The sequence below is a fragment of the Podarcis muralis genome, chromosome 5 (genome assembly GCF_964188315.1).
Source record: "Podarcis muralis chromosome 5, rPodMur119.hap1.1, whole genome shotgun sequence".
NCBI classification, from domain to species: domain Eukaryota; kingdom Metazoa; phylum Chordata; class Lepidosauria; order Squamata; family Lacertidae; genus Podarcis; species Podarcis muralis.
Genome location: NC_135659.1, coordinates 40,411,450 through 40,433,596, shown reverse-complemented (window position 1 = coordinate 40,433,596; position 22,147 = coordinate 40,411,450). Strand labels below are relative to the sequence as shown.

The 22,147-nt window shown below is 42.4% G+C and overlaps 1 protein-coding gene across 6 annotated transcripts in view; it reads left to right on the top strand.

Annotated features, from left to right (window-relative positions):
- The window catches only part of DNAJC6 (DnaJ heat shock protein family (Hsp40) member C6), a 49,202-nt gene that overhangs the window by 8,488 nt on the left and 18,567 nt on the right, over nucleotides 1-22,147 (top strand). The window contains exons 2-7 of one of the 6 annotated variants that reach the window (XM_028733188.2): nucleotides 6,062-6,239; nucleotides 15,745-15,895; nucleotides 18,113-18,162; nucleotides 18,296-18,444; nucleotides 20,629-20,763; nucleotides 21,729-21,862. In XM_028733188.2, the coding sequence (XP_028589021.2) occupies nucleotides 6,227-6,239; nucleotides 15,745-15,895; nucleotides 18,113-18,162; nucleotides 18,296-18,444; nucleotides 20,629-20,763; nucleotides 21,729-21,862 (632 nt within the window). In that variant the 5' untranslated portion in view covers nucleotides 6,062-6,226. Of the gene's footprint in view, nucleotides 1-5,722; nucleotides 6,240-15,744; nucleotides 15,896-18,112; nucleotides 18,163-18,295; nucleotides 18,445-20,628; nucleotides 20,764-21,728; nucleotides 21,863-22,147 lie in introns of those variants that run through there. The other 5 variants (XM_028733184.2, XM_028733183.2, XM_028733187.2 and 2 more) reach the window with 5 other exon arrangements.

Below are 22,147 nucleotides of genomic sequence, written 5' to 3'. Positions count from 1 at the left end.
AGCACCCTTATGTGCAAGTAGATAAATAGGGACCGTTTCCGTGTGCTGCGCTGCTGCTGGCTCACCAGAGCAGCTTCGTCACGCTGGCCACTTGACTCGGCCGGGAGGAGCCTGCGGCGACGGGGCGGGCGCTGAAGTTGGCAGAAGTTGGCGCGCCTCCTCGGCAGCGCCTTCGTCGTCCTCCTCCTGCCTCTGCTCTCCTCCGGCGGCGGGGGCGCGCCGCCCTCCCCGGCCGGGGGGCTCGGCGGGGCCCGTGGGGAAGGAGGCCATGTTCGCGGCGCGCGGGATCGCGGCCCCCCTCGCCCGCCTCCGGCCCGCTCCCCTCCCCCTGCGCGCTGCCCTAGCCGTGCGAGTCTCCTCCCCCTGCGCCGCCGTCCCCTTTCCACATCCTAGGAGCCGTGGTCTGCCTACCGCCCCCGGGCCGCGGCGCGGCTCCCAGCCCGGGCTGGCCTCCGCCTCCTGGGACGCGCGCCCACCCCCGCGGCCCCCCAAACTTCGGAGCAACTCTCCAGACGCTTCTCCCCCGCCTCGGTCTCCCTCCTTTCCACTTCTCTTCCCCCCTTCCTTCCCTCTTTCTTTCTCTTTCTCTCCCACCCGCCTTTCCTTCTATTAACTTTCCTTTCCCCTCCCTTCGTCCTTCCTACTTTTACTCCTGGGCTCCTCCCCCCTTTGCGCAGCCACAAATCAATCTCTCTCTCTTTTTTCCCCTCTCTCTCTTCTTTGCTCAGACGCAAAAAAGCGCTGCTTTTTGGAAATCCGGACTGCTGTCCCCGCTGAAACGATACTTTAAAAAAGGAAGAACCCACTGGCTCTTATTTCTGTTTAAAGCAGTAGATCCCAAACTCTTTTGGCCCACTGCCCCCTTGGTTCCACATCCCCCAGTGTCCCCTATGCTTACTCTATAGAAAGCATTACAGGGGTTAACGCGGCTCGCTAAGGAAGATATTAATAGAATTCTGCATTTGGGGGGAGACCCTAACAGTCATCTACCATTACCTTCTATACTGTTACTATTTTTTTTTTACATAAGTAAAAAGTGACCTTTCCCTATCTGGCATGGTGGTGTGCCTCGAGATTTTTTTCATGAAACAAGTGTGCCTTTGCCCAAAAAAGGTTGGGAAACACTGCACTAAACAACCCATTTAGAAGCTTTCACTCTTCCTTCTGACTCCCTCTTGAGGCTTATATATTATCAGTAGATGTCTGGAGGCTTGCAGCCTGTATTGTCAGCACCAGCCTTATCCACCTGTAGCGCATCCTGGCTAATTACTGGTTGCACTCCTCATGAGCAAGTGGCCAGTCTAACAGCTGCTTCTTCACATCCAGGTCCTCAAAATGTTCTAAAAAGGGTGGTTTGCCTACTGATGGAGTGGGGGAAATGTTTAGCTTTGTTAATGTTCCCACCCATCTTTTTAAACTATGTTGGTGCTGTCTTTTCATATCTATTTCTTCTCATCAAAAGCCACAGTACATAGGGGTGGCTGTTTAGTTGTTTAGTCATGTCCGACTCTTTGTGACCCCATGGACCAGAGCACACCAGGCACTCCTGTCTTCCACTGTCTCCCGCAGTTTGGTCAAACTCATGTTAGTAGGTTCGAGAACGCTGTCCAACTATCTCGTGCTCAGTCGTCCCCTTCTTCTTGTGCCCTCCATCTTTCCCAACATCAGGGTCTTTTCCAGGGAGTCTTCTCTTCTCATGAGGTGGCCAAAGTACTGGAGCCTCAGCTTCACGATCTGTCCTTCCAGTGAGCACTCAGGGCTGATGTGCATAGCGGTAAGCAACCATATTCACCCTGACTCACTTTAAAAGTTGCTTAAAAACATTTGGACACTGGAAACCCTCTGTAAAGCAACACTTGGAAAGTTTAATGCCTTTCATTCATTTCTATGAAAGGTCTGCCACTTGCACAATCTTCTCAAACACCTTGACAATTCTACAGTGAAACAGACATTGTTCCATTGAATAATTGTGGAAGAATTCATTGATTGCCTCCCACCCTTTTTCCACCTGCCCTCCCACTTCATACATTCTTTATGAAATCACATTCATTCTCTTGGATGAGGAAAGGAACAAGAGAATGACATACAGACTGAAATTGCTTGATAACTACTGCTGAAATGAAAGCCTTGGGAGAATAATCAATAAAAAGGGAAAGGCTGCTTTATTTGGTGAGTCAATGAAGAAAAACACAAGGCAAGCAAAACTAGACAGGATGCCAGTAATGTTAGAGGAAGAGTTTGTAAAGAAAGTCTTGACATTTTTGAGGGACTGAATAGTTTGCTGGACAGCAAAAGGAGGTGGCTTGGAACTTCCATCAGCTGTATGTTTCAGAAGGTATGCTTCTCAACTGCCATTGATGGGAAGCCCCACTGGGCTTGATTGCATTAAGAAGTTACCCCTTGGGATGGGGTGGTTTCAATACAAAGCGCTTATGAGTGGATTTCAGAAGGGATGGCTCTGCACACTAATCAGCTGATTGGTGCACAGAGCCAGCCCCTTTAAACTTGTTACCTGACATCATCATAATGCCAGGTGATTGACAGATAGGTGGTCCCACAAGGGTAGAAGGTTCTAGCTCACCAGCCGGATCCAGTTATCCACTCCTAATCTAGGTGGCAACAAACAAATTTCATTTTACATAACAGTATTTTGGGGGTGCCAGCTACCTCCTTCTGGAGATCCAATGTGGCAGCAGTGGGCTTTGGCTGTCAGTTGGAATATTTTAAGTTCACCTATGTTCAACCTGTGTATTTGTAAATAAATGCAAATATTACAAAATCCAATACACCTCCAGTAATCCTTCGTTTGAAAGGCAAACACAAGCCTCTGGAGCTTGTCACAGCTCAGACAAGCAGAGAAAGCATAATAATATATACAGATTTAATTTATAGAAGTCTAAATGCAATCACTAACAGGCCACTGAGTGGAAGTCCTAGTAATGAATATAAGCACTAGTAATGAATACACATCTGGATGCACTTCAGTGAGCTGCAGGCATAAAAGAAAGCATTACATTTATCCAAATTATCTCAGTAGTTCTTAGTTGCATTCTCTTGCAAACATTTAGCATTTTGCACATAGATGAAAGTGCAGCAGCATCTTGTGCTAAAGAATGTGCATGGATTGAAGCTGGGACATAGCAGAAAGCCCTTTCCATGTTCACAGACCACTGTATAGATCTCCTAAATATGTAGATATTGGTAAGAATATTGTCCATTTCAATACCTTTTTTGTGTTTGCTATAGACTATTCTAACAATATGTATGAATATTATACTGGTTCAGCAACTTATATAGAGTTTAGAAATACAATTTTATAAACAAACTTATGCGGAGGAGCAACGGAGGAGCATCTTTTTGTATGATACGATCAATCTGTAAATGTTAATCCATTCTAATAAGCTAATCATCTTCATTGTACTTGTGTGCTATAGCCTGGCTGACAGGATTTGTTCAGGAGCCCAGAAAGGATTAATTGGGATTCTAATGAATTTGCACTGAAATCACTCAATTTCACTGCCACTCTACCCTTGTTCTATAGTCCTTCTGCATCACTGTACCCAATGAGAGGAGAACCTAACCTCTATCTGAGTTAATGAAGCTAGGACAATGTAAGCATGAGAACACAAAAAACTTCTGACACTCTATTTCATAAAATATATATTGCCTATGATTGTTTTTCTATGTTGGCTGAAAAAAATATCTGTGTTGCTTTCTCACATCATGGAATAATTATGGCCAGGCTCAGGCTCTGGGATCTTCGTGAGTCAAAGGAAGAGTAAAAGCTTCTCAATGACAGGGTACAGCTCCCAGGCAATTTGGAGTCCAACAGCTCTTTCTTTTCTTCAAATAATTGCTCTTCTTTTGATTTGCTGTAATAACAGATGAATCATTAAGGTCATCCTAAACCTAGTGACTTTGGGCATGTTGACCAGTTGCTCTTTGATGTTTTTGTGTGTGACAGTTCTGCTGGCTGATCATCATTAACCTGCCTCCATGTTGACCCAGGTTTTGTTAATGTTCTAGGGAATGGTGTAAACCCTCTAGCTATCACTCTCAAAACATTTCACCCCATAGTGACTTTGTTGTATCAGCTACCATCTCAACATTTCATCTGAATCTACTCCTACCTATCTAGCAAGTAACACCTTCCAGTTTCCCAGGCTGCAAAGTGATGGTAGAGAAGTCCATTTGTAACTGCGCTTCTCATGATGACCCCACCATCAGGTTTTGTTTTTTAAAAATATTTTTATTAGATTTATATACATATATTCACCCCACCAATAGTTTTTGCAAAAGTCACAGAGGTTAGCAGCTGTATGTCAACTGCCCTATAGCTGCATAAATTGAGTTGATGTCATTTGTAGTTCTGTGTTACTCCCAAACTGAATAGTAAGGCCTTCACAGTTTTGGAAAATGGAGCACCCTAGAGGCATGGTTAGGACTGCAGCCTTTGTAAACAGAGCTAAAGTAAGGCTATAGAAAAAATGGCTCAAGCCATAGGTGGCAGGTTTAACAGACAGAGCCTGTTTCTACAGCACTAGATTTTCCTTTCAGAAAAGGTTTCTTAATGGACCACATTAGGGCATGCAAAGGAACTCAACTTATTTCAGCAAGTTAGGGCCACTTCCTTCCAGTGATATGGTTGTTTTTGCTTTTCTCTTTCTGCAGATGGGCCACCTATTGCCACCTTTTAGGCTGCAAATCTGTGCAGTCTAAAAATCCTGTTTAACTCCATAAGACTTACTTTTTAACTAACATAGCACCCGGCGTTTTAACACCCACATGTACCTCGATGTTATTGTTGGACAGATCCCCATCTACTTCGCTTTTCCATTAACATTCCAGTTATCCTGATTACAAACTCAGGGTAGCTCTATGCTCCCCTTCCCCTTCCTTTGGTTGTAATCTCTCTCGCTCTCTTTCGCCCCTTCCTAAAACAAGGGAAAGAGGCGGCAAATTTTTTTTTTTAAAATAATCTGGGAGAACTGGGACGTGAGAAAGTGCTGGAGTCAAGAGTGGAGGATGCATCGCATACAGGGCGTGGGATGCAGCTGGGAAAACTTCCGCTTTGGTGGAATTCTGCCGGCTGACTTAATAATATAATAATAATAATAATAATTTATTATTTATACCCCGCCCATCTGGCTGGGCCTCCCCAGCCACTCTGGGCGGCTTCCATAAAAACCAAAAATACAGTAAAATCACATGTTAAAAACTTCCCTGAACAGGGCTGCCTTAAGATGTCTTCTGAATGTCAGGTAGTTGTTTATCGCTTTGACATCTGCTGGAAGGGCGTTCCACAGGGCGGGCGCCACTACCGAGAAGGCCCTCTGCCTGGTTCCCTGTAGCTTTGCTTCTCGCAATGAGGGAACCGCCAGAAGGCCCTCGGCGCTGGACCTCAGCGTCCGGGCAGAATGATGGGGGTGGAGACGCTCCTTCAGGTATACTGGACCGAGGAACACTCCTGGGTTGTGGAACGCGGAGCTCTGCAGCTTTCACCGTCGGGATTCAGTAGGGCTGCTCCTGCTGTCGAGCCCCCGCGTCCCCTTCCTGCATGACCATTGAGATTGACAGTTGCATGGCAGGCGATGCTCTGCGCGCGGAGAGGAGAAGCCCAATGGTAACGGAGGCACGGCTAAGGCGCCTCCCGGATTGCTTCCGGGCACCAGATCTCTGGAAAGCGATGTGCTCCCTAATGGCCAGGCCCCGGCTCTCGTCCGTGGAAGGCGAGGCGTGCCTTGCCCAGGCTGCTCCAATCGCTTCCAGGCAGAGAGGCGGGGACGGCGGGAGGGAGGCGGGTAGGCTGCCACCGCGCGCGCATACACCCACCAGCTCGCTCGCCAGGAAGGCCCTGCTGGGGCTGCAGCCCCCTTTCTGGGCGTGTGGCTGCCTCCGCCTCTCGGGGAAGGTTATGCACTTGTGATTCCCTTTCTTCCTCCTCCTCCTCCTGCCGCTTCCTCCTTTATGCCAGTGGAGACCCTCTGTGCCTGACTAGCCCATGAGCCTCCTCGGGAGCTACCGGAAAAAGACCAACAATGATGGCTATGAATCTTTGCAGCTCGTGGACAGCAACGGTGACTTCTGCGGCAGCCGGGAGCGAACCGGCGGCGGCGGAGGCGGCGGCAGCATCAGCAAACAAGGGGTGATCCCCGCGGTGGTGGCGGCAGCAGCAGCAGCCCGGAGCCCAGCGCGACAGCAGCACCAGCCGCTCGACTGCAGCACCATGGACAGCTCAGGTAGCGGCTTTAACTTCTTGGCCGGGGAGGGGAAGGAGGCTGTGGGTGATGGGAGGCTCTGGTTACAGCCCCACCTTGCTTCCCAGCAAGATCTGAGAGGCCCAGGCGTGCTCTGGTGCTGGGAGGATGGCAAGGCTGGCCGGGGTCCAGGCCATCCTCCGGTTTCTGAGGCAAGGAAACCTAAGAGGGCCCGGTGTTGCAAATTTAAAGAGCTTTGAAGACCAGCTAATGAGGAAACGTATCCCAGCTGTCACTCTCTTCTGTTAATTGATGGGGAAAGAAGTGAGGAGAGATGCAAAGGAACTGCTGAGGTCAGTGTATTGTTCTCAGGATGTGTGCTAAGTGGGCAGGAGAGTGATGGAGGGAAGATGGCTTAGGTATCGTTGGCTGGTGGTGTGCCTTATTAACATAAGTGAAGAAATCATAGTAAACTCAGGGTGATCACTGGAAAGAAGGAAAATGTATTTTTCAGAAAGTATTGGGTCCATGTCCAGTTTATCTTATGGTGAACACGCTTAAGAGCAGTTTTAAAAGGACCACATTATAAGAGTGGAAAAAGTGCTTTGGGTCATTGTTTAATGGGGGTAAAATACAACTGAATATCAGATGTGGAATAAATGTTGATGTTGTATTGGAAATGAAGGCTACTAAACAATGGCTCATTTATTTCTGCAAACAACTATCCTGAGTGGCTTGGCCAAAAGAGTTCTTTTGTTATCTGTAAACGCTAACAAGCATGCTGGTATTGTCTCTAGATCTATTGATAGGGAACAACACAAGAATAAATTAGGAAACACTGCTTTATTGGCAGGTAAATAAAGTTGTGCCCTCTCACAATAGCAAAGGGAAGGAAAGCTTGAATGTAATTTTGCTGGAATGTTTTCTTCATGACCAGTGGAATTAGACTGGCATGCTGCATGAGTTGGGAAACTACCCCCACCCCTTGCTAAATCTTCCAATTGTATAGCCAGATGGCTCCCAGGATTGGTAATGAGAAGCTATGCACTTCAGGGGTCCTGGTTCAGATTGGCCTGGATTGCTGAGAGTAGTTATTGATGGATTATCAGCTATGTACTGAAATGTGTGGATGGGTGTGTTCCTTCCTTCCTTCCTTCCTTTTTCTTTCTTTATTTTTTTAAAAAAGGTATTTCAATACTATTGATACCAGCTGTGTTTGCTAACAATTTTATCCATAGCTCTGTTTCATTTCTGACGCTAGCTTCCTTTTTCCTCCAGAGAACATCTTCTTGATGTATAAGCAGTTTCCACAAAGTGATGTGCTGCCAGTCCGTTTAAAAATATATTCTCATATCCAGTGAAGTGGAATCCCAAAGCACAACTGTTAGAGTGATAGTCTACAAGTACTTATTCCCCATCCTTGAATTTATGTGGTGTGATTAACTTGGTTGATATAAAGAGGAGTGGACTTGAGAACTGGTTTATTCACTGTCTCAAGGTTGGGGGTAGAATTCCAGATGCTTTACATGATATAAGAGTAATACACATGATGAACCATATGACCTGAATTTGGGAGTCCAGTTTATAATACAATACTACTGAAGTAATGGTTTATTTTAAAAAAATAGACTCCATGTAGGTTTCAAAATGGTGGAAGAAGAACTAATGCTTCTTTTCAAAACTATCTGCCAGGATTACTCCTCTTCCCCCAATGAGCTGAGCAGATGTTAAATTGTAGCCTGTGCTGGCTAGGCCTGATGGGAGTTGTGACATGAAGTGCTTGGAGGACACCAGGCTGAGGAAGACTAGTATAGTCACACACAATGCGTTACCTCCACTTGGTAATTAGCAAAAGGCAGAATCCCAGTTTACATGCATCAGTTCGTTTTAAACAAACAGGTGTGTTTAGTGTTAGTGTGCACCCACAATGGAATAACTTTGATCTAAGAAACCCTTGTCTTGGTCTTGTAGAGGTAAGGAGTCTTTTTTCCTAATTGTTACTGATCAGAGAAGGATGTAAGGGGTAAAGCTTTGGTTTCTCTTGGAATAGAAGGAGAAATGAGGTCTGTGCAAACTCATAAATTGTGCTGGACTTTCCAGGTACAGTTCAACCCTCTTGACCCTTGCCCATCTTGGCTTCTTAAAGCTAACCATAGGAGATTAATAGGGTCCAGGGAGTGATTGGTGCTTCATTGGAATGGGTGAGGAACCATTTGTTTTGAAGTAGGCGGTGGTGTGTCCACTCTTTAAGAGAACCTCCTTAGACCTGGAATTCAGTGGCAAATATCCTCTTTTTGGAGAAGGTGCTTGAGAGGATCGTTGCAATTGAGCTTCAGACATGCTTGGAGGAAAATGAATGTCTGGATCCATTTCAGTCTAGCCTCAGGCCCATTCATGGCCCTAAACTGTCTTGATCACAGTGGTTGATACATTTGTTAGAAGAGAGATGGAGGGGAGTGCAATCCTGTTTATTCTTCTTAGAGGCTTTTGATACCATTGACCATGGCATCCTTCTGGAGCAGCTCAATGAGGTGGTGTTTGAGGGCACTGTATTCCAGTGGTTCCACTCCTACCTCCAGGGTCATTTCTAGAAAGCATTTATGGAAGGCCACTGACACCATTGAAGTTCCCTGTGGTGTTCTATAGGATTCCAACTCGTCCCCCATGCTATTTAACACCTATATGAAGTCCCTGGGAACTGTCACCAGCAGTTTTGGAGTGAAGTGTTACTAATATGTGGGTAGCACTTCTATCTCTCTGTTCCATATGAATCAAGAGAGGTGGCTGAGGTATGAACGCAATGATGTGGGCCAACAACTGGAAACTGAAGCCTGAAAGGACAAAGGTGTTATGTGTTCCAAGTCTTGAGTTGAAGAGGTTCTGTACAGGATTGCAGTCCCCTGGAAGGATCAGGCTCTTTTAATACCTTTTTGTCCCAAGACCGTAACATTCTAAATGGCAAATCCAAATACAGTTAATAATAACATAAGACCCCTTCTGGATCAGGCCAAAGGATTGTCTAGTCCAGCATCCTTTTTTCCAGCAGTGAAAAACCAGATGGCAATGGAAAGCCCACAACTGGGACATGAGGGCAATACCAACTCCCGATGCTTTAGCACATTGCCTCTGATCTTGGAGGTAGTCATTTTGGTTCTTTTAAAATTATCGGATAGATTTCTAGTACAATGTTTAGAGTGTTTATTTTCCTTAAATGGCTTACAAGAGATCAATAAACTACATTAAAATTCAAGGCTTGAATAGCAGTAAACAACTGAGAAAATTAAAATACAGTAGTAGATAAAATAGTCATCAGTGGTATGCGGCCATCATGGCTAGTAGGCTTTATCCTTTGTGAAATTGTTTAATCTAGGTTGGAGACCATTACCACATTTTGTGACAGTGAATTTAATAATTTAACTACTTGCTGGAAGAAGTACTTCTCTGTCCTTAGTCTTCTGCCATTCAGCTTCTTTGAGCGACCCAGTTCTAGTTTTATTCAGAGAACAAAAAATTTTCTCTGTCCACTTTCTCTACAGACATAATTCTATACACCACTATATGCCTCCTCTTTTTGCCTCTCTACCAAGCTAAAAAGCCTTGTGAGGACAATGATGCTGTCAGTACAGATTCTAACAGTGCCATCCCATATACTTCGGTTTGGAAGCAAGTTCCATAGAATTCAGTGAGACTTTCTCCCAGGGAAGTAGGTGTGATATTGCAGTTTTAATCATGGGTAACATATTACTAGAAAACATTGCCATTGAGAGGCAAACCTGCCATGCTATGCATTGTATGAAACTGCAACTGTTTTGAATTGGCATTTATTTAGTTTTTAAAGTGTGCAATACTAAGCAACAGGTCTAAGAATTGGGAGAGGGGGTTGCCTTTTCTAGATGGGGTCACACTCACTCTGAAGGAACAGGTATGAAGCTTAGGAATGCTCTTGGGATCTTCTTTGTCCATAGAAACTCAGGTGACCTCAATGGTGAAGAGTGCTTATCACCAGCTTTGGCTGGTACATCAACTATATCCTTTCCTGAACAGGGATAATTTGGCCACTATGTGTGCCTTCCCTCATGGCTGGTCTGAAGGCTGCAGCTGGTGCAGAATGCCACAACCCCAGTGGTGAGTGATGCCTCTCATCAAGCACATATCACACTAGGGCTAAAAGATATGTGCTGGCTGCCTTTAATCACTGAACCAGTTTTAAGGTTCTACTACTAACATATAAGGTCCTGAACAACTACGGACTATGTTACATTTCCCCCTATGCAGTCTGGTAAGGGCATTAATATCACTTCTAATACATCATGGCTACATTTCTATGTGCATACAAAATACTATAACTGCAGCATGCGATGCGTATACAGGCCTAGCAGGAGATAGATTAACCCAACTGCAGCCAGAAATTTCCAAACCCGCTTCCTCTATGTAGCTTCCATTGTCTCAACCAAAGTGCCTCTGACTTAGCCTGCTGCAGATTCCTTTCTCTCCATGAAGAGCTTTGTTCCCTCTAGGTATCTTGTGTCTTTCCATCTCCCTTCCCTGCTTTTAGCAGAAAGGCAAGATGGGAACTCAGCCCAGAATGCAAAGAACTACTGAAAACCAGTTCTGTGAGCATCTACCAGATCCTTCAACTGCTTGGTCTATACCTAATGATCAGTGGGTATTAAGGGACTTCTGAACATCAAAAAAGACCAACATACTACAATTATGTCCGCTTCAAATTTACTGTATGCATACTGCATAGCGAGTATACTTTCAAAGTAATCAAACTGAATGCACCAGGATAATGAAAAGAGGCATGTTACATAAAACAGATAGCAATTTATGCTTGAATATAAAAGCCATGTGGTGAATATTATACAGTTGTTTAAGCTGCTGCATTTGTTCTGCAATAGCTGGTGTGTGTGGATGCATTGTTCAATTGATCACTAGCAAAAATGCTTCTGACCCCAAACTGCTCCTGGGATAATATATTTTCCCTGCTCTCAAGATTTTGCATTGTAAGCTATTATCAATTCTTGCAAACCTTAAAATGCATTCTTGCAAATGCTTAAAAAAAAATACATGAGAATATCTTCATTTTTATTATTTTCATTCATTTAGCTATTCTAATTTTAAAAATGTCTATGGTGAGCTACTCTCTGAAATTTATAGGCATTGCATACCAGTTCTAGTACTTCTATGAATTTAATTATCTTCCTTTTTATGATAAAGGCACATGCATATTTCCAGTTTATTACTTCTAGCAATACATCTTCTGCAGGCCTTGCTAAAAATTCTAATAATTCAGTTGTAATAACTATACAAATGAGAGTATGTAGAAGACTGTACAGTTCTTTACCATCAGAACCTGTCAGATTCTGAACAGGTATGAAAAAACGCTTCCACTGATTTCCGTAAAGCAGTGCTGATGACCATAAGCAGATAATTATTTTTTTTGCCATGGTGTGCTTTGTTTTTTTGGGTGCTGGTAGTAGTGATTTCAATATAATTGCTATATGAGGCCCTAGGGGCGGACATTGGCAATCTTTTGTAATGGTTGAAGAGCAACATTTTTGCCTGGCACCTAAAGCTATATAATGAAGGCACCAGCTGAGCCTCTCTGGGAAGAGCATTCCACAAATGAGGAGTCACTGCAGGAAAGGCCTGTTCTCTTGTTGCCACCCTCTGGGCCTCTCGTAGAGGAGGCACACAAAGAAGGGCCTCAAATGATGATAACAAGTTCTGGGTCAGTTCATATGGGGTGAAGTGGTCCTTGAAATATTGTGGTTCTGAGATGGTTCTGAGCTGTTTAAGGCTTATAGGTGAAAACCAGTGCTTTCAATTGGGCCCAGAAACTAATTGGCAGCCAATGCAGCTTGGCCAGGATTGGTGTAGTATGCTCAAAACCATCTTGCCCTGGTGAGCAACCTAGCTGTTGAATTCTGCACTAGCTGAAGTTTCTGAACTGTCTTCAAAGGCAGCCTGATGTATAACGTGTTGCAGTTATCTAGCCGAGAGTTTACCAGAGTACAGACAGCAGAAGTTATGCTATTCCTGATCAGATAGGGGCACAGCTGGGCCACCAACTGAAGCTGATGGAAGGCACTCCACCTGAGTCTTAAGCAACAGCAATGGATCCAGGAGTACCCCCAAGCTGTGTACCCACTCCTTCAGTGGGAGTTTAACACCATCAAGAACAGGCAACCTCCTATCCATCTGGTCTATGGAAACACCCACTAACAGTGTCTCAGTCTCAATCATCTGGATTGAGCTTCAGTTTGTTGCCTCTCATCCAGCCCATTAGCAAGGCAAGACAAAAGTCCAGCACACCCACTCCCATACCTGCAAATGTAAAGAAGAAGTAGAGCTGTGTGTCACCAGCAAACTGCTGACAGCATAATCCAAAACTCTGAACGTGGGAGGTTTTATGTACATGTTAAACAGCATGGGGGATAAAATCAAACCCCGAAGAACCCCACATTGAAGGCTCCATGGGGCCAAAGAGCACTCCCCAAGCAGCGTCCTCTGGAAATGATCACCCAAGTAGGAAAAGAACCATTGCAAAGCAGTGTTACCCACCCCTAACTTGGACAGCTGCTCCAGAAGGTTACCATGGTTGATAGTATCAAAAGCCACTGAGAGGTTGAGGAGAATTAATAGGGACACATTTCTGCTGTCTCTTTCCCAATGGTGGTTATCATACAGGGTGACCAAAGCAGTTTCTGTGCCAAAACCGGGCCTAAACCCCAATTGAAATGAATCTAGAAATGCAAAATATCACTTTAAATTTGCTTTCTGAAACTTCATAGCTGCAGGGTGGACTATGAGAACAAACATCCTCTATTTGATTGACAAAACTAGATTCATTTACAAAACACTGACCATTCAATTAGTCCAAAATACCTTCAGACCAGGAAACGTCAATGAAGATAAGACCTTTGGAGTTGGGTTTCTCATAGATTAATCTCAAGAGCTAGCAGTGATCAGCTGAAGTAAGCAAAGTATTCTTTGCTTTTCTAGAAGTTAACATCTCTTGTCTTTTTATATTTGCTTTTCAATAAGCCAAGAGATATCTCTGTATCAGTGAAAACAAAATAAGCCAAAACAATCTGTTAGACAATGTCTGGTCTGTCTTTCTCCTTTTTTAAACCAGAAGAGTCCATTTCATAAGCCTCTTTGTTTCTAAGAACTGAATAGCACCGCCAGATCGCTTGCACATCTTTTGCCATTGCATCATTAGTGCTTGTTTTTACACAGTTTTGCCCTTGACTGTGTTTCGTATTGTCGTTTAAATGACAGTTCTAAGCACAAATTTAATTGCTTTTTTGCTAGTGAGATAATACTTTGAAAAAGTAAATAAATAAAAGATTTTAGTCCACATAAAGCTTAAGTTACAAGCTGATAGAAATGTCAAGGTAATGAGAAAAGTTAAACATTCCACCTCCCTTTTTCTATGGTAGGTGAAATCATGCAGGATTATAACTTATTCTGCCATCAAGGCTATTAGAATCAGAACAGTATTTATTGTTATTATGTTATCTAATTAAGGTCCGTAAATCATAGAAGAATAAAACAACAATGTACAAGGCAATTAAGACTTTCATAAAGGTGTAGATAAGGCTATTAACAGAGGCAGTTATCACAAGCAGCTGCATTTCATAAATAAATAAAAATCCTTCCAATGAAATGTTAGCAACTGACTTAGGAAAGCATGCCTGTTACCAAATATCCTAGTCTTATTTCACAACCAAAGTAGCAGTTCTTTACCAAAAAGTTCAGAGTTAACTAGATTATAACTGATGTACTACATAATTGTTTGTGGTCTCTGTTGAAAAAGTGGAAAGAAGAACCAATTGCAATAGCTATGCCCAAGAGGCTCTTTGGATCCCGGCTATATTCTTGGCTATGCATAAAGCACTTTCAAATCTGTAGATGCAATGCTAAGCTCACAGAGTGTTATGGAGAGGTGCCCTAGTATTTAGTAGAGCTTTACACTGTGCTGCCTGGTGCACAGCATTGTGGCCAGTATGTTAATTCCAAGGCAGGCTTTCCGCACCTTCTCTGTAAGCATTTGCAGGGGGAATCTGTGGACCCCTGATGAAGAGGCTACTGCCCAGAAACACAACAACAGTTAGCTTTTGGGTGCTTGCAAAGGAGGTGTGGAAGAAGAACCTGCCTTGGAATAAATAGCAGAAAGGTGGCCCAGTGGGGGACCGAGCACTCCATTAGGGCACCTACACATACTACTGTGTACATCTGCACCCATTTGCTCATTCTTAATTAGCAGCTGTGCTGTTACAAACACACCTTTGTTTTATTTTATTCTTTTGTGTTCATGTATGCTCAAGTCCAAGGATCCATTGCCCATTCAACTCTGTGGATCTGTTTCCTCCTTTGGAGTGAATGGGAATGCTGATGCAGTCATTCACTCAATATATGTGGTGTAGCTTCCACAAAACAAATTGCAGATTGACAAAATGGTTCGAAGAGAGCTGTGCAATGGGCTTTTAAGTAGGGGAACTTGCATAAGAAGAGTGAGAGATGTTAGAATGCTCTCTCTGTGCATGGATATCATTGCGCCTGCTATCAGAATTTATCACCACTGAGTTTCAGATCATAAGAACCCAATGTCTGGATACATGTCAGAGTGTGAATTTCGCAATGTAATTCTGTTAAATTCTCTTTAAATGGGTAGTGTATTCAAATGCTGAAAATATCTGATGCCACAGGCTTAGACTGTCCAGGGAAAATAGACTGATAAACAGAAATTCTTTTGCATTTGTCAGAGTTGGGCATGGTTGATAGTATGCCTTTGTTCCATATGACTTTTTTAAAAATCAAAAGTAACACAGCTACAGACCTAGAGCACCATTCTTTTAAATGCCTTGCAACTTTACTTGAGACATGTGGCTCTGTATTTAGCAAGCCTTGCATTAGTGATATAATGACTCAGATGGGCTTTGTCACATCAACACCTGCCTCTGAAAGCTGTCTCGGGTCCTGCAGTACATCCTGCTGAGCAGCAACCTGAAAACAGGCTTTCCTATCTGAAAAATGCTTCTTTCTGTGATACCCTGTTTCCTGTTGCTAGTCTCTCTCTGTTCCAGGTACATTCACCTCTGATTCTGTCCAGCCCACATGGAACAGAACAAAACAGTACAGTACAGTGTTTGTTGCAGAACTGGTGCTCCTCATATGTGCCTGGTTTTGTAGTGACCATGCAATGTCATTGGTAGCCTCTCTTTTTGCACCGTTTAATCTGATTTTTTGCTTTCCAGGGAAAATTCTATTAACCTTTCCCCCCCGCTAAAACAAAAATTGTAACATTCTTTGGTTATGTCACTACCACAGTTAAATAACTCTGATGCATCCTGCTGTTTACCAGAGATTGTGACTAACTTGGTTGGCATTTACATCTCCATTTGCTCGTTCCTAACTGGAAGCTGCACTGTTGCTGCTGATGTGTGCTAAGATCTGGTGCTTGTGGTGGTTGGTAAATCTCCAGCAAAGCAATGTATGTGTGTGTGTGTTGTCTTATGTCTGGTTTTCTTCTTTTAAGGTGCCTCGTCTCCGGACATAGAGTCTAACTATGGGGGAGGCCTGTTAGACATGATGAAAGGAGGAGCAGGGAGACTGTTCAGCAACTTAAAGGATAACTTGAAGGACACTCTTAAAGACACTTCTACGAAAGTTATGCAATCTGTTGCAAGGTACTATGAAACAAAAGCCCTGGAGAGCTCAGCTAGCAAAATAGTAAGCTTAGTAATTATTTCCCTGTCACAGGGAAATAATCAGATTTTAGTAGGCTTGGACAAAGGGATTATTTAGCACCCTGGTGAGATCTTAGGAAGGAAACAGAAAAGGTTGCTGTGAATTAAGCTGAATTCGCTAAAGCAAAACGTGGAAGCCTGAAGTTTGAATAATATTATGATGGCCCTCAAGCCACTGTGGCAAACTCCAGGAAGCCCACAAGGAAGGCATGGAGCTACTAACTTGCCCTTTCTCTTGTTTCTCCAGCTGATACTCAGGAGCATACTTCTTCTAGATATGAAACAGTTCCCTTTAGCCATCATAACTAATTAGCTATCAATAGCCTTATCCTCCATGAATTTGTCCAATCCTCCTTTTGGAAGCCGTCTTGTGGAAGTGAACCGCATAACTTAACTCTGTACTGAGCGAAACTCTATTTCTGCTTGTTTGCTCTGAACTTACTGTCAGTCAAAACCACTGGTAGACCCTGAGTTATAGACAGGAAGAAAAACTTCTCTCTATCCATAAATTATTCACTTTTTGGAAATGAATATCCTCAAAAAGGTTAGTGTAGAACTGAAAAGGGTTCAGAAAAGGGCAACCAAAATGATCAAGCGGATAGGAAAAAATTCCCCAGTGAGGAAAGGTTACAGCATTTGGGGCTTTTAAATTAGAGAAAAGGCAAGAAGAGGTGACATGACAAAAATTTATAAAAGTTTGCATGGTGTGGAGAAAGTATATAGAGAGAAGCTTTTCAATGAAGCTAAATACTGGATGATTCTGGACAGACAAAAGAACATAATTTTTCACACAGTGCATAGTTAAACTATGGAATACACTCCCATGAGAAGCAGTGCTGGCTACCAATTTGGATGGCTATAAAAGAGGGTCAGAGAAGTTCATGGAAGCTAAGGCTATCAGTGGATGCAAACCCCAATGGCTATTATTCTATCTTTGCTGTCGAATGCCATTTTACTGGAATCACTGTTGTCCTCAGGTCCTGTTCATGGACTTTCTATAGTCATCGCTTAGGCCACTGTGAGAACGGTGTTGGATAGATGGGTCACTGGCCTGATCCAGCAGGCTCTTCTTGCATTCTTAACTTGGTCTAAAAGTGTGTGGAATTCGACAGAAAAGTAAGGGATTTGTCTGAAAGCTGAGATCTTCAGTATTCAAGCTGGTGGTAACCATGAACACAAATTCATGAGGCAGCTTCTTTCCTAATGTTCAAAGTAACCCCTGCAGCCACCATTTTCTTGCTCTAAGAGGCCCTTCTGTCATTATGCTCTTTGTGTCAAATGTACTGAAACAGTAAAGGAACATTTAATATTAGTTGAGTAGACACCATAGGTGGTGTCCAACAAAGTAGTTCCCTTAGTGGAAGAATTTCTGTTTGCTGCCATTATATGCAGTTGTCTACAAATAAAGACCCAGGATGAGCTTTGTAGACTTCTTTTTTTAACTACCTAATTTCTAATACTACAAAATAGTTTGAGATTTTAGATATTTCCAACAGAGTTGTGAGAGTGAAAGGCAATGAATCCCAATTCAGGGATGAAGCAACTGTGGCCATCCCAGAGGTTGGGCTACAACTTCCATCATCCCTGACTATTGTACTTCCTGGTGGGTGTTTATGGGAGAAGGAGTCCAGCAACATCTGAGGCCACAGGTTTCCCATCCCTCATATACTTTATTGTTACCTTAAAGAGAGCGAGAGAGCGAGAGCAAGAGAGAAAGCTCATGGGAACTATTTCTTAAAGCACCTTAGGTTCCAGGACAGAAGAAAAGGAGGGGTATACATATAAAAATATATTTTTGGTTCATCATCTCTTAACGCATTCTGGTGCAGGGCCAGTTTAAAATCAATATCTAATTGACATGAAATATCTGCATAATTGCACGAGAGAGAGATTCCGCTGCATAGTCAGAAGTGAAGTAATATGAATCCAGCAATCGGAGAGGAACCACAGGGGCATAGTGCATCCCCAAAATATGGGGAAATGCTGTGCATTACAGGATGCTGCAGTTGTCTCTTTGCTGAGCAAATATGATTATTACTTTACAGACACAGGGAAGACTTGTGCATAGGCCTTAATGGGACATGGAACATCTATAAAACTTCAGTTGATTTTGGTGTGTGTATTAACCAGCATTTATTTTCCTGTCTTTTAAAATAGCTACACCAAGGGAGAACTAGATATTTCTTACATTACCTCAAGAATTATTGGTAAGTGTGTGAGTTACTTCAAACAATGAAGCAGTGCTCCATGTAGCAATGCAGCCATGTTAGACTTGTTAATTGTCAATCTTGTATCTTTTCTGGTTTAGAATGTAAACTTACATTTTTCATGTCTTGATAGTGATGTCATTTCCTGGTGAAGGAGTTGAACTAGGATTTAGGAATCATATTGATGATGTACGGACGTTCTTGGATACAAGACATCCTGACCACTATACAGTTTTCAATTTGTCACCGAAGTCTTACCGTACTACAAGGTTTCATAATAGAGTAAGTGACTTCTGCTGGTACTGTGATTTGACCCAGACTATCACAGGGTGTTAGCTCTGTTTGTAATATTAGGCATGCTATCTTTACGACCTTCTGCATGCAAAACAGGTGCTCTACTGGTGAGCTACATCCACTCAACTTCGCAAGGAAAAAAAGAGATGCCTAAATTAAAGCCTCTCAGTGGAGGTTCAGATGGGTACTTATTTGCCTGCTTTTAACCAATTATCATAAGACCATGTTGTTCTGATGGACTTATATTTTTGGATGGAGCCTGTACTAAGTTTTTGTTTGTTATTTCCTGATATTTATTTGGTGCTGTGTTACTGATATTTGGTTAGCTTGTGTATTGTTAGGACAGTTTTTGTTAGGATGTTATATGCTTCCATTAAAAAATCCCCTTGGAAATAACGTGGAAATTGCTTAACTTGTGCTGTATTCTACTATAATCCACTATAGTTCTGGAAGTAGCTTTTACATCAAGCTGCTTTTATATAATATGGAAATTAGATTTTAGGGAAGTGTCATGAAAATGGAATAAACTGCCATGTGAATGCAGCTTTTGAGTCTTAACAATGGCAGGGCCTTGCCCCAAGCTGGATAAATACACTTACTGGAAACAAATACCACTGAGTCTTATGAGGTGTACTATCACAGAAGAATGTGGGTGCATGCAAGCTGGAATTTTGCAATACATTGTGGACAAAATGCTAGGGACTGGTGTATACTTGATACAAAGAGCACTTATTAGTCAAGCATGCAGGAAAAGTAATGCATATTTCAGAAGGGCTACTTTAATTATTATTTAAATTATTTAATTATTATTAATATTATTTAAAATAGTTTTAGGCAGTTTTTCTGGGCAAATGCCCCTCCAGTGTATCTTCTTCACTGTTCATTATTCTGTTTGTGGTGTTATCTAAATTCGCACAGACAGTTCTTTTGCTGCAGTGCTAAAGAATGGTTGGCACTTATATTGTTGTGCCTCAATAATAGAAGAAAGTTCTTGTTCATGGAAACTCATGTATTAGCTTAAGCTGCCTTAATCTTGTGGCTTTCAGTGAGCTGTAAGCAGCCCAGTTGCACACAGAATTGCAGCCATTGTCCTTAGTTGCCACAGGTCTCTTTGCAATTATATCAATTTCATTTGGTTAGCTGACCTCTCTCTCTTTATTATATATACTGTAATTTTCAAAGTAGTATGGTCGTTTTTTTAAAAAAAGCCATGCCTGAAAATTTTGTTTTTAATTCCTGAATTCTGTAATAAATTGTTACTGTTAACTGGGTAGCTGCTGAATTATTGTGTGCTATGCAAGCACAGACTGTATTTACAGTACTCAAAACACCAGGGCTGCATGCATATACACCATACATTTAAAGTACAGTATTATTATTATTATTATTATTATTAATATTAATATTGTTGTTGTTTCAACAAGTTTCAACAAGTTTAATTTACAATAATCTCTAAGTGGTGTGCAGAAGATTAAATAAAACAAAATTTTAAAAACTATTTTAAAAAACTTCAACTAAAATGCCTTCTGGAATAATAAAAGAAGTCTTCAGTGGATGCCTGACCTAAACTGGAAATTTGAAACAAAATTTGACCCACAACACTGAATGCACAGCTCCTAAGAGATATGAGCTGTGCACCCAAGCCTTGGGGGACCATTAACAGTGACTCCTCTGAAGACCTCAGTGATTAGGCAGGAACTTAAGGTATCAGTCAATCTCTAAGGTATCCAGGGTCTGAGGGCCTTGTAAATCAGTATAGGAACTTCCACAACTTCTTCCAAATTATTCTGGGAACTGTCGTTTGTTTAGGGCAGGCATAGGCAAACTCAGCCCTCCAGATGTTTTGGGACTACAACTCCCATCATCCCTAGCTAACAGGACCAGTGGTCAGGGATGATGGGAGTTGTAGTCCCAAAACATCTGGAGGTCCAAGTTTGCCTATGCCTGGTTTAGGGTGCTGGGAATTTTAGCTGTGAGGGGTAAACTACAGAAAAGACTTGAATCTTTTCTTTCCAAACCATGAATTTTTATGTTTGCTAAGCAACCCTTTGTTTAATGTTTGAGAAACGTGCTTAAAGGGACAGCTTGTCCATTAAAATGAATGGAGCAGATGACCTAACATGTTACTATGAAATTTCAAATTAACCTTTCCTTACTTTGTGACTTCTTTAGGTATCTGAATGTAGCTGGCCAATTAGACAAGCACCAAGTCTCCATAACCTCTATGCTGTATGTAAGAACATGCATAACTGGTTGCAGCAGAATCCCAAAAATGTTTGTGTCATCCACTGTATGGTAAGTCAGGCAGTAAGTAACCACTTTTCAAGAAAAGTCTGATCACAAAAGAGCTTGTTTATAGAGGAACTGAGAAACTGCTGACTCATTTTTAAAAGCTCATGGTGGTGTACAATAAAGTGTGTATGGTGGTATCCAATTAAGTCATTTGTTGTCAGCGAAATTATTTGATTGTGGTGCCCTAAATATTTTGTGGTTCTTCTCTCAACCTTCTTGGAGCAGATTTAGGGAGGGTGCACACAGTGAGATAAGAGGGTGGTGGGGAGTTGTGCAACTGTAAATCCTTGCGCTGACAGGAACTGTTGGTTGGATTCTGCCTGCATATATTTATTTTTAAAGATCAATTAATTATGGATAACTTTTTAGTAAGCCTAATTGATTAAAAGTCGCAGTCTTACTAAAATGCTTGATGCTGTACCCCAACAATAAAGCCAAAAAGAGAAATAAAAAGGAATATCAATTCCAGCCTGTCAGGGACACAGAAGTACCTTTCTGAGTAAATCTCAGCTGAACAGAAGGCTGATTCATGGGTTACTGAGCCAGTGTGGAGATAAATAAAAACTGTTTCATTGTGGCATTGCTACAATGCTGACAAGCTTCTTGCCACATCTGCCTACTCAAGAGTCTCCACACTAGAGCCACTACTGTAGTTGCTAGGGAAATGCAGTGCTGGTATGGAGGCTGGAAGATGCAGTAAGAGGTTTGCTGATGGTTTAATAGAAACAGTTTTTCATAGACTCTGTATCGATCCTCAGAATTAATTGTGTGGATGTCACTGGCTTATGAGTTGTATCTTTACAGTGCTTTGGGGGCATTAATGGTATTTGCATTCAATTGCTACTGTATGAATTTAGTATTAAAGCCAGGAAGCTTCTAACTTGAGAGAACCTTGATCAAATAATGTATGCATTAAATAGAAAACAGCAAACCTTCCTCTCTAATTAGCCTGATAGATGCTCTTGTGTTTTATTTGACAGGATGGTCGTGTAGCATCAGCAATCCTGGTCAGTGCAATGTTCTGTTTCTGTCATCTCTTCTCTAATCCAATTCCTGCCATTCAGTTGTTAAATTCAAAGAGACCTGGAATAGTACTCTGGCCATCCCACAGAAGGTAAGTTTTCCCGACGGACCAAATGTCTAAACTCATGAAATGTGACTTTCCGTTTCTTTATTTCTTGGAGTCAGATTTTATTCAGTTCCACCCTTCCTGTCTGTTTAAAGCTATGTATCTGCACTGAAATCAGTGGGAATTCATTTTATCCAGTCACTGACTGGTTGAAGACAGATTGGGAACAGTTCAGCAAAACAAATGCTTTCAGCTAGGGCTTCAATGATCCCACTGGGTTCCTAAGGCTGCATTCCAAAACACAAGTATTCCTAAATTGCTTTGGTCCTG